General features: G+C 37.2%; 1 protein-coding gene across 2 annotated transcripts in view; it reads left to right on the top strand.

The window, feature by feature from the left end:
* The window catches only part of LOC145679651 (uncharacterized), a 104,875-nt gene that overhangs the window by 25,287 nt on the left and 64,440 nt on the right, over window positions 1-15,148 (top strand). For both annotated transcript variants that reach the window (XM_081750227.1, XM_081750228.1), the window contains exons 5-7: window positions 5,111-5,396; window positions 9,742-9,899; window positions 14,471-14,671. In XM_081750227.1, the coding sequence (XP_081606353.1) occupies window positions 5,111-5,396; window positions 9,742-9,899; window positions 14,471-14,671 (645 nt within the window). The remainder of the gene's footprint in view (window positions 1-5,110; window positions 5,397-9,741; window positions 9,900-14,470; window positions 14,672-15,148) is intronic.

Genomic DNA, 15,148 nt, shown 5'->3' with positions numbered 1-15,148 from the left:
ATAATCTGCTTAATACAGGATAGAAACTCATTTGTATGCTATCTTGTTCTTAAATTGTTAATTTCCATGCATATGCCATTATCCACAATACATCTGCATTACTGCAGGAATAACCATTACTGCATTCAATAACAACTATATAATTTATGGAGTTCTTTATTAAGCGAAACAGATTAGGCTACTTATAACATGTAAACTGCATCTTTTGAAAATCGTTGGATACACTGCAGAGTGACACTCTCCGTTCCCCTGTCCCACCGCGCTTACCTAGAAACTGATGTAAACACTACACTAGCGCCCTCCACGAAAAACCGCACTAATATCCTGGTCAGGTAATATCAACATTTAGAAACCTTTTTAAATACGAAATGGTTACATTAAGAGACAGGTGCAAAGCTCTTCACACCAAGGGCACCCTCCAAAGCTCATGTGAGCCCCCTCATTGTATTTGTAAATTTACAATATTTGGCATAATTTGAATGCAATTTGTTTTAAAATCCTCATATATGTTTTCTCCATCTGAATGCCCCCGCCCCCCTCAATTTACAGAGAAATCGGCGCCGTTGCTTCACACTGATGCTTTGTTATCTAAACCCCGATGGGAATAACGCTTGCAGTCGTATTTAAATTAGATTGCAGACGTATTAATAGATTTGAAGGGTTACCGGTACGACCCTAGTATACGACAATTGATAAGTGAACTCGAAACGCATTTTTCAAAACTCGAACTCAAAAGTGCACCATCATTGGAGCAATAATACTTCATTGGAAATCGGTGTATTTCCTCAATCCCAGTATTTGCTACCCCGTGTAAAGTGAGAGCTATCCAAGTGAATAGTGTCCAAGTGTGTGTGACGTGAGAAATAACTATATGTTAAGAGCTATATTCAAAGTTCATTTATTTTTCCATACGGATATCTTAATATTCTTTTATTTATTTAATTGTTTGTTGTATCAAGTGATGAAGTGTTTCATATTTAAAAAGTAGGCCTACATCATATTGTGTGCAGTGTTGTCCACTCAAGTTGGAATTTGTGTGTACTCATCAGAATCCTTTCTTTCGTTATGCATATATACAGTGTATATATATATATATATATATATATATATATATATACAGGGTGGGCCATTTTAATTAATCCACGGAAATATCTGAAAAATGATAAAACATAGAAGAAATGTTTCAAGTACACGTTATATATTGCTAAGGGGGAAACCCAATTCCGCCAAAAGTACCCCCTCTCCGCCCCCCTAAATGGGGGTAACGGGGGGTAACTTTGAAATGTCAAATGGGAACATGGGTCGAGTAATACCTCGTTCGAAAGGTCTTGGAAAACTAAGTAACGCTGTACCAAAAGATGTTTCATATTGTGCACCAGTTTCAAAATGGCCGCCATAATATGGTTCGAAAACTCCAGTACCCGTAGTATGAAAACCATGGAAGATAAATGAATGGAACAAAATTGAAATACGTAAATATCATAGGGCATATCGAATGATGTGGTCCCTGTGATCCCAGCGGTTTCCGTGAAGGGGTTTTGTGGGCTAACTTCAAATTTTCAATGTCTGACCGGACAACGGTTCGGACGTACGCTTGACCTACCCAATGCTGTTTGGAAGGCAGACTTCATGCATAGAGAATTGGTGCACTAAGTTAACGCGGATGGCCAAAGTTACATTTTGATTAACTATTAGCATTCATGTCATATTATGAGCTTTAGGGACGAAACGGTGTGTACGTATATCCCCGAAATGCTTTCTGAATAACCAGCACGCATTGCATAAAAGAATCTCTTTTTTTAGTCACTACAGCGTCATCCTCACAAACAAATGTTTCAACCACACCATACCTATTTGTAAGGTTAGCCTTAATTTACGAATTAAAGTAGAGCTCTCGTTTGAACTTTCACTTTACTTTCCACCCCACTCACATACAGAGCGCAGGGAGAGATTATTTTGCAGGACTTGGATTTCTCTCTATACATTATGGCAATTTTACTCTAATATTTTTATCTCTGTTGTATTATTCTCGACCCTTGGAACGCCTCCGTGGTTTTCCTATTTAATTTTCGTTATTTTCATTTATGTCTAACCGTATTCATACTATGGGCACTAGACGTTTTCTTAGACACAGTCACCATGTCTTTGCGATCATTTTGAAAAAGGTGTCTCATGTCGAAAATTTTCTTACAGAAGCTGTTTGATATTAATTTGTCTATGTAACGTGATGTTACTCGCTTCAAGCTGCTATTTAAAATTTTCAAGCTGGCCCCGGATACCTTTCAGTTGGCCCTTGGAGTCACCCCGACAACACCTCTCGATGTGCCTTACGTCATTTAGCAACTCCAGTTTTTCTTCTGTTGATTTATCTCCAATCGCTTTCATACTGCGGGTACTAAACCTTTTCTCTGACACGGATACTATGTTTCGGCGGCCTTTTGAGAACACTGCCATTTCACATCAATCATTTTCTCCTGCAATATGTTAGATTTTGCAAGATTTATAGAACGAGGTACAACTCGACTCATGTTACTATTTGAAATTTTGAAGTTAGCCCCCAAGATCCCTTTAGGGAGGCCACTGGGATCCCAGAGACCACACCGTTTGATATGCCCTATGATATTTACGTATTTCAATTTTGTTCCATTCATTTACCTTCCATGGTTTTCACACTACGGGTACTGGAGTTTCCGAACCATATTATGGCGGCCATTTTGAAACCGGTGCACAATATGAAGCATCTTTTGGTACAGCGTTACTTAGTTTTCCAAGACCTTTCGAACGAGGTATTACTCGACCCATGTTCCCATTTGACATTTCAAAGTTACCCCCCGTTACCCCCATTTAGGGGGGGCGGGGAGGGGTACTTTTGGCGGAATTGGGTTTCCCCCTTAGCAATATATAACGTGTACTTGAAACATTTCTTCTATGTTTTATCATTTTTCAGATATTTCCGTGGATTAATTAAAATGGCCCACCCTGTATATATATATATATATATATATATATACAGGATGGTAGGTAACTACACCGACAAACTTTGGGAGGCGATTCCTTATAAGAAATGAAAGAAAAAAGTTCTAATAAACATGGGCCGAGAAATGCCTCCTTTCAGAGTTATGATCCATTGAAAATTCGAAAAGTCATTTTTCAAAACTCCCTAACTTAGCAACTATAGGACCTATCCCAATCGTTTAAGGAATTACACAGGAACTAGTATGTTCTCTATCTAAATATCCATGTTTTACCATCCCCCGTTATCGGTGAAAGGAACTGTAAAAAGGAAGTTGAAGTATAGGAATACTCCTTTAAGTACTAGTGGTGTGTTCGTTTCGCTCGTACCGGTGAATTCTGAAACATCGATATTTAGATAGAGCGTATACCAGTTCCTGTGTGTGTGTCACACTTCGTATGTAGATACATGCGCGGAAGTAAAGCGTAGTAAAATCTTGAATTCCGAACCACCCAGGATATCCAGACTGAGTTACTTATTCTCTGTTTCTATGAACTTGTGTTTGAGCGAGACCAGAACTCTGAACCAGATTGTTATCAACTGTTTCTTTAGGGACTATTTCAGGAGCCAGTACCCAAGGGAGACCGTAGGTAGCATCGTCTATCGAGAAAATTGCCTTATTCCACTTGGATCTTGCGTTATCGCACGAGACGTGAGACCGGTTTAAAGATCAGAAGTCAAAACTGACAAGAAACTTGTCACTAAATCATGAACATAATTCTATAATTGTTTTAAATTATTCGTAAACTAGGGTTGAAAGAGTAAGCCTATGTGCGAATTACTCAGTAACTGACCATATCTGAACAAAACTCGTAAAGAAGAAATAAATTGCACTGACTCCAGTCATTCAGTATCCAATTCAAGAACTTATGCTTGTCGTCACTAGAAAATATATCATCAGACTATGTGGCTGAAGAATCAATGAAAAGAACTTGAATCATCCACTTGGCCTAATAAGTGGAACTTCTTGAATAGTATTTTCCATTCGCTTTTAAATCTGTTTCAAAGAGATGAACACGTATCTATCAATTCTGATGAGCAATCTCCTAAGGATATTGTATATCATACATGAATAAGCCTATTGAGTGACGTCGAAATGAAGTTAAAGGCCGATTTGTAGATGTAGAACAAATATGGCATTGTGGATAATATTAGCCGTAGATATATTACATACTGTATAATAGATACGTCTGTATCTTGGAGGTTGTTTGGGTGTAGAGGTTGAAGATGGCGGACAGATAAGTAACTGAGTTTCATGCTCACCTTTAATATATATTTTATACTTTTAAACAAATTTATTTTGTATTTTATATGCTTTGTTAAAATTTCTTATGTGTAGTTTAAGTAAAATATAACAAATGCCAGTACCAGGACCTCCTTATAACAATTTAACATAAATCACTCGATAAGAGGCAATCTTTAACCAATGTCCGTACTACTTTAGTGACAGTATATTCTATAACTACTAAAAAAACATTTTAAGAATTTAATACAATTAAAGTTTAATACAGGTAGTTATGTTGTCATATCCCATGATGTAACAAATGGAAATAGAAAAATTGAGATTGATAGTGTCGGGTTCATTATAATTTACATGGAAGTTTTGACTCTGTGGACGTAAATAAAGAATTTAGGAGAATGTTTATTTTTAAAATATGGAAGTCAGTGTGGCTGACTGAACCAAAAGTTTACTTTAGGTTAGGTTCAGCTAGCTTAAGTTAGGGGGGATGAACGTGAACTGCATTGGCTCCTATCTCTAACATTCGTTTCATTTGAAGATTTTCTTAAAATAACTTAGTTGGGGTTAACTTTACAATGCCCACTCCAGTTTATATCCTTACGCAGAAACGAGAAATTACACTCTATTAATTTTAACAAAATTGATCCAAACGTCCCTAATCCTAAGCTAACTTTACCCTTTCTATTCGTACCTTACTGTACTCTAACCTACCCTACTCTACTATATCCTTTAAAAGCGGCCCTACTTATTGATGTGCAGTTGAGATGTGTATTGTAAAGTTTACCCCCTAATTGGAAGTTTACATGGAATGAATTAATTATAATAATATTAACAAGTATTTGGCACTTTACTTGCAGAATGTACAACAATCATGACTACAGCTGAAGACTTTGAAGTATTCTACCCTGTGAACATGACAGGAGACGAACAAACTATCACTGTACATATCCTAGGTAACGTTGATTCATCTCTTGGCCTCTTCCATTTGCTGCAATCCCCAAAAGAATATTTGATCCTAACTTTTACGACAGAAAATTACATTAGCCTATCAAGACATGAACAGGATAGCGATACTCAGTTGGTAAACGGTACCTTGTCAACTGTAGCTGTTTCACCTGACGTTTGGAACAAATTTATTATTCAGTAAGTATTCCTATTTCCAGTTTCATCTTCATCATAAGTAGTGTTCTACCATCTTGAAAGGTTCACTTGTGTAAATTATAAGATCTCTACATACCGATGTAAAATTATCTATCTTAATACTGTTACAGTTTCCCGATAATCTCTACGTATTGATGTATGATTATCTATCTTAATACTGTTACGGTTTCCCGATAATCTCTACGTATTGATGTATGATTATCTATCTTAATACTGTTACGGTTTCCCGATAATCTCTACGTATTGATGTATGATTATCTATCTTAATACTGTTACGGTTTCCCGATAATCTCTACGTATTGATGTATGATTATCTATCTTAATACTGTTACGGTTTCCCGATAATCTCTACGTATTGATGTATGATTATCTATCTTAATACTGTTACGGTTTCCCGATAATCTCTACGTATTGATGTATGATTATCTATCTTAATACTGTTACGATTTCCCGATAATCTCTACGTATTGATGTATGATTATCTATCTTAATACTGTTACGGTTTCCCGATAATCTCTACGTATTGATGTATGATTATCTATCTTACTGTTACTTCAATATCCAAATATTCTATTTCAATGTTCGATTAATTACCCAAACAATTATTATTAGTAATTTGAACAATTGTTCCTATAATTATTCATTATCCGAATATTGTTCGAACATTAGAATAATGAATTATTCGAATTTTAACAATACTAGTCTCAACACTGATCACCATAGAGCAAAAATCTAGGATGTTATAAAATAGAGGATCAGCCTATACAACAAAATTGTGAAGCCATACATCACAGTTTCGCAACCCCTACTCCGCCTGCTTTGCCCAATAAGATCGCAATGTTTTGAGCCAACATTCATGGCGGAAACGAAAGTGGCCAATCAGACATGCCGATGCCCGATTGTTTTTTGGCTACATTGAGATAATAGGATGAAGATACATATGGGTAGATTCTCTATTTTTTAACATCCTTAGCACATATGACAGTAAATATCGAGAAGCGGTTTCTTTATGTGGATTCTGTGTTGCAAGGGTAGATTTTATTTCTTTATCTTTTTCTTTTTTCACTTAAATCGAAAACGGTAGAAGAAATCTTATATTAGTTCCAGTGTAAATATTGATTCCCATAGAGCAAACCCGGAAAAAGTTAGCAACAAACTGAAGAAAGAATTATTATTTTTTTTCTGGCGACATGATTTTAGTAAATTTTCTCGGGTTATCAGACAGGCATTGCATTCATCTTCAAGGACTGTGATGAAGATGAATGCAATGTGTGCATTCGAAATATCGGATGTCAATATCTTCACCTGGCTGGTAGCCCGAGAACACTTAATAAAATAGCGACAAACTGCGTTTGCTACGGATTTGTCGTTCCAAAAGGACTCCCGTATTACGTCCATTGACGTTATTCCTCTATTGAAACCGATACATATTGAATAATCTAAACTGGTAGTCTACCGTAGTTCAAGAATGTGCAACAAAACTCCTTTAAAGAAAATAAATTTTATCTTTTCTCTATAGTTTTTCGTACGATTCCTCAATGTTTCTTCGTTCCATTCAGCTAATTCTTCAAACATTTTGAATGCTTCTACTCAATTGTCGTTGCTTTTTCCTATGTTCATTGTACTGAGGTTCGTATCGAGGTGTTCTTTTTCATACTTTCAGACTGATGGTCGTGAAAACGTAAGGAATGCTGAAAACACTTGTCGTGCATAAGTATCTACTAAAATTAATGCAGTGTCACTAATAAAAATGGGTAAACGCGCTTCAGATGTACTTTTTTTTTTGTCAAGGGGTGCAGATGTCTCCCTCCAAGGATTTGAACTCAAAATCCCCAAACAATCATTCTTCCTGCCAAATTTACTAGACTCTCCAGAATTCACCGTTCTCTTCCAAAATTGACCATACTCTCCCCAAATTTACCATTCACCTTCAAATTTACTATTTCCATTCCAATTTTACATTCCCCCCCCCAAAAAAAAATTACAATAATCTTCCCAAATTAACCATTCTCTTACAAAAAATACCATTTTCTCCCCAATTTTAGCATCCCCTCCAAATTTACCATTCTCTTCCAAAATTTACCATTTTCCTCCCAAATTTACCATTCTCTCCAAACTTGCCATTCTCCTCCCAAATTTACCATTCTCTCCAAACTTGCCATTTTCCTCCGAATTTACCATTCTTCTCCCAAATTTACCATTCTCTTCCTAAATTTACCGTTCCCTTCCCATATTTTACCATTCAGCTCCAAATTTACCATTCTTCTCCCAAATTTTTCGTTCCCTTCTCAAATTTATCGTTCTCCCCTAAATATGCCATTTCCTCTCAAATTTACCATTCTGTTCCCAAATTTACCATTATCCTCCCAAATTTATCATTCTCCCCCAAAATTTACCATTCTCATCCCAAATTTACCATTCACTTCAAAATTTACCATTCTCCTTCCAAATTTACCGTTCTCTCCCCAAATTTGCCATTCTCCTCCATATGTAACATTCACCTCAGAATTTACCATTCTCCTCCCAATTTGATGTTAACGAGCTCGAGAACAAACTTAATGAGTGAGCGTAATCGCGAGTGAGCCCGAGCGCGAATAGAATTGAGATTATTGAGTATGAATGACAGCTTGTCCGAGCCCAAATGAGAACGTGCCCCAACGAAATTAATGAGTACGGGCTCCAAGGAAACTAGTAAGTACCAGCCTCATTGAGCAATATGAGCCCGAGTAAGTGCAAGCCTCGACAGAACAGTGAGCACGTACCCCGCTGAAGATAATGAACCCCAGCCGAAATGAGTGCAAGTCTCACTGACGGCGGTGAGCTTGAGCACCATTGATTGTAGTGAGCCCGAGCCCCAACAAGAATAGTGAGCGATAGCCCTACTAAAGGTAATGAACCAAAGCCCAAATGAGTGTAAGCCGCTCTGATGGTAATAAGCTCGAGCCTAGTTGAGGGAAATAAGCCCGAGCGCGAGTGCTCACGAGTCCAATTGAGATTACTGAGCTCAAACCCAGCTAAAAGCATGCCCGAAAGAAATTAGTGATCGCGTACTCCAAGGAGGCTATTGAATGCGAGCCTCATTGGAGGATACGAGCCCGACCCGAATAAGCTCCAGCCTCAAGGAAAATAGAGAGCGCGAGCCTCACTAAAGGTAATGAAGTGAGTTCAACTGAGTGAAGAACCACTGATGACAGTGAGCTGGATCCCTTCCCCATTGATGGCAGTGAGCCCGAGATAAGCTGAGGGAAGTGATCCAAAGTGCGAGTGAGATTAATGAGCCCGATCCCAAGTAAGTACCTGCCGATTTTGAACCATGTAACTACAGCGTGCCCCACAAAAAAGCAGAAAATTTGGATTTTCTACAATAAGAGCAAGTGCAATAATGTGTGTTATGTGCAGTTGTATAGTTTTGTGCTGTTCCATTGTGTATATTACGTATGTGCACCCAGATGTTCCAAGACATTAACACAGTTATGGGTGATCACGAATGGATGGCAACAAGACGGTGCGAAGGCCCATACAGCAATCGATACTGTGACATGGATAAGAATTAATACTCCTGACTTCATCAATCCAACGACTGGCCGTCTAAAAGTCCAGATCTCAACGTGATGGATTATTGCATTTGGGGTATACTGCTACAGAAGGTTCAAGAACACAGGAGAGACATCACAAACATAGATGGCTTGAAAGCTGTACTGACAGACGCCTGGAATAATGTTACACTTCAAACTATCCAGAATGCCACCAGAAATTGGTTAGAACATCTACGCCGCTGTGTGGAAGCCAAAGGGAATCATTTTGAGCACTTGCATTGATTATGAACATTCAAGTGACAGTGTCAGTAAAATATAAATGAAAATATGTGTGTCCACCTCATAGTACAGAATCTCCAATAAATTTCCTGCTTTTGTGGGGCACCCTGTATTTTGGACGTTAAAGCAAGATTTAAATAAAAATAACCACAATAAACACTGTACGTTCACATACGGAGAACCTGATGTTTTGAGACAACATTAATGGTGGAAGAGAGAGGAGCCAATCAGATTTAGTGATGCTCTCTTATTTTTCGGTTTCGCCGAGTTATTGGGAGAAAGATAGCTATGGGAAGATCCTTTATAGCATAACATCCTTGAATGATACACAAATAAGCTTCAAATATACCAAACAGCAAAGCAATTTCACAATAGATTAAAACTCTACACGCTGAATGGACTGGAGACAATTTACCTTAAATATTATTATAGTCATTGTTGATTAAGTTAAAGTTGATGAGAGATAAGAAAGAACAACACTATACTTTTATCTTATTTTATTTGTTATTTAGTTTTAATGAAAACCATTTGAAGGTGATTCTGAAAAGTGATGGCGAAAATGAAACCGTCTTAACTTGGAATGCACTGGACACACCGCTTCTTGTTTATTGGATATCTTTTGGGTCATTTGGGATATCCTATTGGAGTTTCAAGTGTACTACACCACCAAGTATGCTCAACATAATTTAGTTACTTTTCTTTTTAGATATTTATCAGAATAGAATAGATACGAGGGAGGATCAGAAACTAAGCTTACAAAGCTGATATTTCTGGAGTTTTGTCTGCTATAGAGGACTGTGAAGCGTGAAGTATTTTTATTACATGGAGTTGGCAACTGTGCAGAGTTTCAGCCATCCGCCACCATAGGCGATACTTGAAGGTAAACACAAATAGGGACTTGTTTGGAAAACTGGTCTCGCGAAGAAGTCTGCTCAGTTGTTCGATTTCTGTGTGTGAAACATGTAACCGCGGATGAAATTCATCGGCAGCTGGTAGATGTTTACGAGTAGATTGTAATGTATCGTCAGCATGTCGCAGAATTATGTCGAGAGTTTGCGGTTGGTAGAGAAAACGTTACTGACGAGAAGCTCAGTGACCGGCCCAGCATATCAACAGATTTGAACACATCTCGTGTGGAGAAACTGATTCAGTACAACAAGAGAATCACAACGACTTTCACCCGTTCCCGCATTTGAAGGAGCGGGACCGTCGTTTTCTTTCAGACGAGGAGGTGAAACACTTCGTGGCTATGTGGTTGAACACGCAAGGACAGGATTTTACCAGGAGGAAATTATCAAACTCATGCCACGGTACAAGTGCCTCAACCAATATAGGGACTACGTCGAAAAATAACCGTATTGGTATATGAAATAATATAAACACGTTTCACTGCAGGCTTAGTAACCTTACTTTCTGATCAACCCTCGTATCATATTTGTATTTAACGATGTGTTAAAATATATTATTTCAGTATCATAAATAAAACAATATTATGAAATGCAAATTAAATTAACAAATTTATTTAACGTTCCAGGATTATACCCTTTAGGCTAAGAGATAAATGATTAATGAAAATGAATTATTATGAATGAATTGGTGGGATGAAAGTGTGGGAAGAAACGATAAAATTCACGGACACCATGTTGTCTACTAGGGAAAAGTACCCAAATTTTGTCCCCCATTTATTTTTTTACTCCTGTTGGGGCAGTAATAGGTTTAAACTAGAAGTCTGCACGGGCTCGGGCCGAGCCCGCGGGCCTACAAAGCATATATATCACTGCGGGCCCGAGCCGTAAATTTTTAAATGTACAAGCATATTTCTCGGGCCTAACTTTTAAATATACTGTACAACGATATATGTTGCACCGTTCTTTCTGTAGAACTTCAAAGTACGACTGCAAAGTAAACCTCTAATTACTGGTAAATAAAAATACAATTTTGCGTTAATTATTAAGTTTCTGTAATTCGGGCTCATGTGATTACCATACGAGCACGGGCCGGACTCGAGCCTAAATGCTAAAATATATTTCGGACTAGGGTTGGGCCTCACATTGTAAATTCACGGGCCGGGCCGGGCCCGGGCTAAAAATTCCGGCCTGTGCAGACCTCTAGTTTAAACCAATAGAAATAACATACTATTGTAGATTGGACACTTAGCTAAGACATGCCGTATTGGATTTTGAAAAGATAGTAATTAAATAAAAGAACTGCTGAAAAATATAAAAAGCATGAATTTTTTATTTTCAAAAAAAGTGTTCCTAATTTCGTACCCCAGTATTCTGAGAGAAAAGAATGTGGGAGTTTCATTTTTATGTGTATAAATTGCTTTATTTATAAAGGTACTACAAAAAAAAAAAACGCAAATACATAAGAAATACTCGGAATATGGAATATTATGCCTAAAAAAATTTAAAAAATTGCAATTAGGCCATTTCTAGTTTCTTTGAAAACAATATCCACTCCGTAATAGCCTGCTGCTTGCAACGTCACACACACACACACAAACTAATTAAGAAATACTCAGAGAACGAAATATTATGCTTCACTGAACTGCACTGATATTTTTTAAAGAATTTAAACTAGGCATACATCAAGCATAAATGATTTAGTAGGAGGGGAAGAAGAACACAATTCGTGACACCATTGAAAGCACATTATACACCATATCCACTTTTCTCTTTTCTTGTTTGCGAAGAAGTACTTCCTACAAATGCTACAGTCAACATCCTCGTCCTCGCTGTCTTCATTGTCGGTCGATACATATGGGATACCTTCGTGTTTTTCTTCTTCCTCACTTCATGACTGAACATTTAGTCATCTTCTCGGCTTCTTGTTCTTCACAAAACAGTATTTGCTCGCTTCGTAGGTCTAGATTATCCCTGCTGAGATTCAAGGCAAAACTTAGAGGTGCTTGGTTCAGTAGACCTAGATATTTTACGGCTACTTTCTGCAGAACTCTCCAGAAGAAGTTTTCTTTTCGTGCCCCTTTCTAAAGGTTTATTTATAGCAGTAGATACACAGCTAGAAATATTTTTCTAGACATCCGTCTCCTGCTACTTTTCATGAGAGGAGATCCGGTGACGAGGGTATCTGAAATTAGATGGGAAACGAATCATCAGATTCCATTATTTTAACATCTAAACCGAGACGAGAAACATTTGTTTCAAATTTCGTCTCGGGGATGAAAATTGGGTATACCTGAGGAGACGAAATTAGGAACTCAGCCATTCTCCAATTATGATGACGGGTGCGCATAATACTGTGCTTCAAACAGGTACAACTTTTCAATCTTAAAATAGACATTATAAATTATTTGTAGGCAGAAAATTGTGGTGCGTTTACTTACCTTTGGTGCTAAGAGTGTTGGCACAATCAGGAAAACAAAACGTTCTTGCATCTGATAATTATTAAACAACAGAATAATCACTACAAATTTAAACGACTTCAGCACCGACACGTCCAGCTCACAATTCCCTCCTTTACGGAAGTTGCAGTTAGGTGCCACCAGGTTGCAGCACTTATCAATGTAGATAAACCAGGGGACGAAAGTAGATGCGGGGACGAAATACGGTACTTTTCGCTTACAAATTCAGTTGGCCTGGAATCGAACCAGGTAGCTTCGCATTCACACCAAAGGTAAGTACTCTATTTCTGTGCAACTGTAGAGATAGGAAAAGATAATTTGAAGTACTGATTAGAAATACATAATATTTTTCCCACTAGTATATGTACCATGTTCTGATGATTGCGTTTCAGTTTTAAAATTAAGTGATCTTTTGTTGTAGTTTAATTAGAATTTTCCTTAGTTCGATCCCCGACCAAGTAAGTTTGTTGTGGACAACATCATGTCATAGGTTTCTCAGGTTACTCTCGGTTCCTCCAACTTTTTCATTCCACCAATTATTTCATCATTCATTCACTTGCATTTTATTTTTACTCCTTCTGAATGCCTCTTCGTCTAGCTTACTAAAAATAGCTAAGGTAACGTCATAGACCATTATGTTGGAAATGAACGAACTAGGAAATATATATATTGCTTAAAAGATTGTTATCTTCAGAAAGTAAATAGTGTGTTTTAAAAATCTGTCCGCAGAGATGTAGATACTTATAATTTAAAAAAAAAAAATATACTGAAGCGTACAGTTTTGTCCTTGTATGTATATCAGCGATGGAACCAGACACTGGATCATTTGCGTCATGACTTTTGTCGAGGTCATCTGTGTCTATGTGCCGCTTCTTATACGCAGACAAGGCTGGCGACCAGGAAACAGCAAAAATATCATCTCTGAAACATTACTCCAGAATTTCGTGGTGGATTAATGTGTCCAGTATTCGAAGTCGAACATTCGTTTGTTTGATTTGCGGTTTGACGTTTCTTAATTAAGATACCATGTTTTGAATATTTAAAATAGAATTTGATTTTTACTTGTCTTTCCATACTGAAAAATAATAGTATGACTTTTGAATAAAAAAATATACAAAAAAAAAGTTAACAAAATAAAACTGTGCTCAGCGGAATCTTGTTATGTTCTAAACGACAAATTTTACAGGTTCGCTTAATTAAATTTTGACGACCCCTCATAAGAAAAAATCATGTAAATTATTATTACTGTGATTTTGACATGTTTAAGCCTTGTAGTTATCTTTCAGTACAATATTTTGACAAACGTGAAACAAGATTATACATTTAGTGAGAACCCACAGAGAGAAGAGAGCTTTGTGGTTATTACAATTATATTAGCAGCCTTACACATGTTCTTCATGTTTTGTCGTCTCCGGGTCACTTCAGGTCACGAGTCAGTCCGGGTCAGTGGGTCACACCTGCTCTCCACGTCTTCTGCGCCATGGGTCTGACAGCATAACTTCGTGACCCGTTCCACCACTGATATGTGTATGTTACGTTACGATATGAACAAGGCTACACTTCAATCTTCAACTGTACAGATACATACACTGCGGAATTAAGATAATTCATGTGACGTTGTAGTCAGTTGTTCTTTGCCATAATCCACTGCGCTCGAATGAACTATATAAAATCTCCTGATGTTATGAGATTTTATAGGTAATAAACATATCGAAATACAGTAATAGGATGCTGTCATTTCAAGTTTGATCTAACGTGATAATATATGAATTAATGAGTGGAAGTTTACTCAGAACATTATATCTGTGTCTTAGTATTTATATACTTTCATCTATGCCCTTTAAATTGAGAAATAACTATTTTCTTCTAATAATCAGACATGGACACATCAAAGCTCGTACACGGAGGCTGGTCTGAGTGGGGACCTTGGAGATGTACTGTCAGCTGTGGAGGAGGTTACGGAACACGAGTTCGAACCTGTGACAATCCACCTCCAAGCCTATTTGGGGACATTTGTTTCGGAGATTTTGAAGATAAAGGAAAATGCAATGCTCAAGTATGTGGAGATCTATCTTCAGGTGAGAGGGTATTTTTCCCTATTTTCCCTTGACAGATAAATCTGAATTAGTGTAAGGTAAACGTACTCTCATAGGTTTTAGAAGATTAAACTTGTACTCAGGGGCAGCTCTCGAACGGAGTCGCATTAGATAGGCTTTATTCCCTTTGCTAGGTGTCATTAAATTTTAATTTTACCGATGTGACTGATCAAGAGCTTCAACTGCTTGTTCAGATGATTGTGTAAGGCAGTGATACCAACTTGAAACTTTATAAAATCCCATCTCGAGAACAGAAATTCCCATTTTGCTCTTGAATTTCCCACGCTGTACTAATAACAAAATTTTCTAAACATGGACAACATGAACAGTGATATTAGTATATATATATATATATATATATATATATATATATATATATATATATATATATATTAGCCATTTTCTTCAATATAGGGTGAATTATCCAAAAATTCTGATTGTGTACGTTTAACAAACAGA

This window comes from Thermobia domestica, chromosome 2 (assembly GCF_964235325.1).
Source record: "Thermobia domestica chromosome 2, izTheDome1.hap1.1, whole genome shotgun sequence".
NCBI classification, from domain to species: Eukaryota; Metazoa; Arthropoda; class Insecta; order Zygentoma; family Lepismatidae; genus Thermobia; species Thermobia domestica.
Note: the sequence above shows the minus strand (reverse complement) of the source record. Positions and strands in the feature narration are given on the sequence as shown.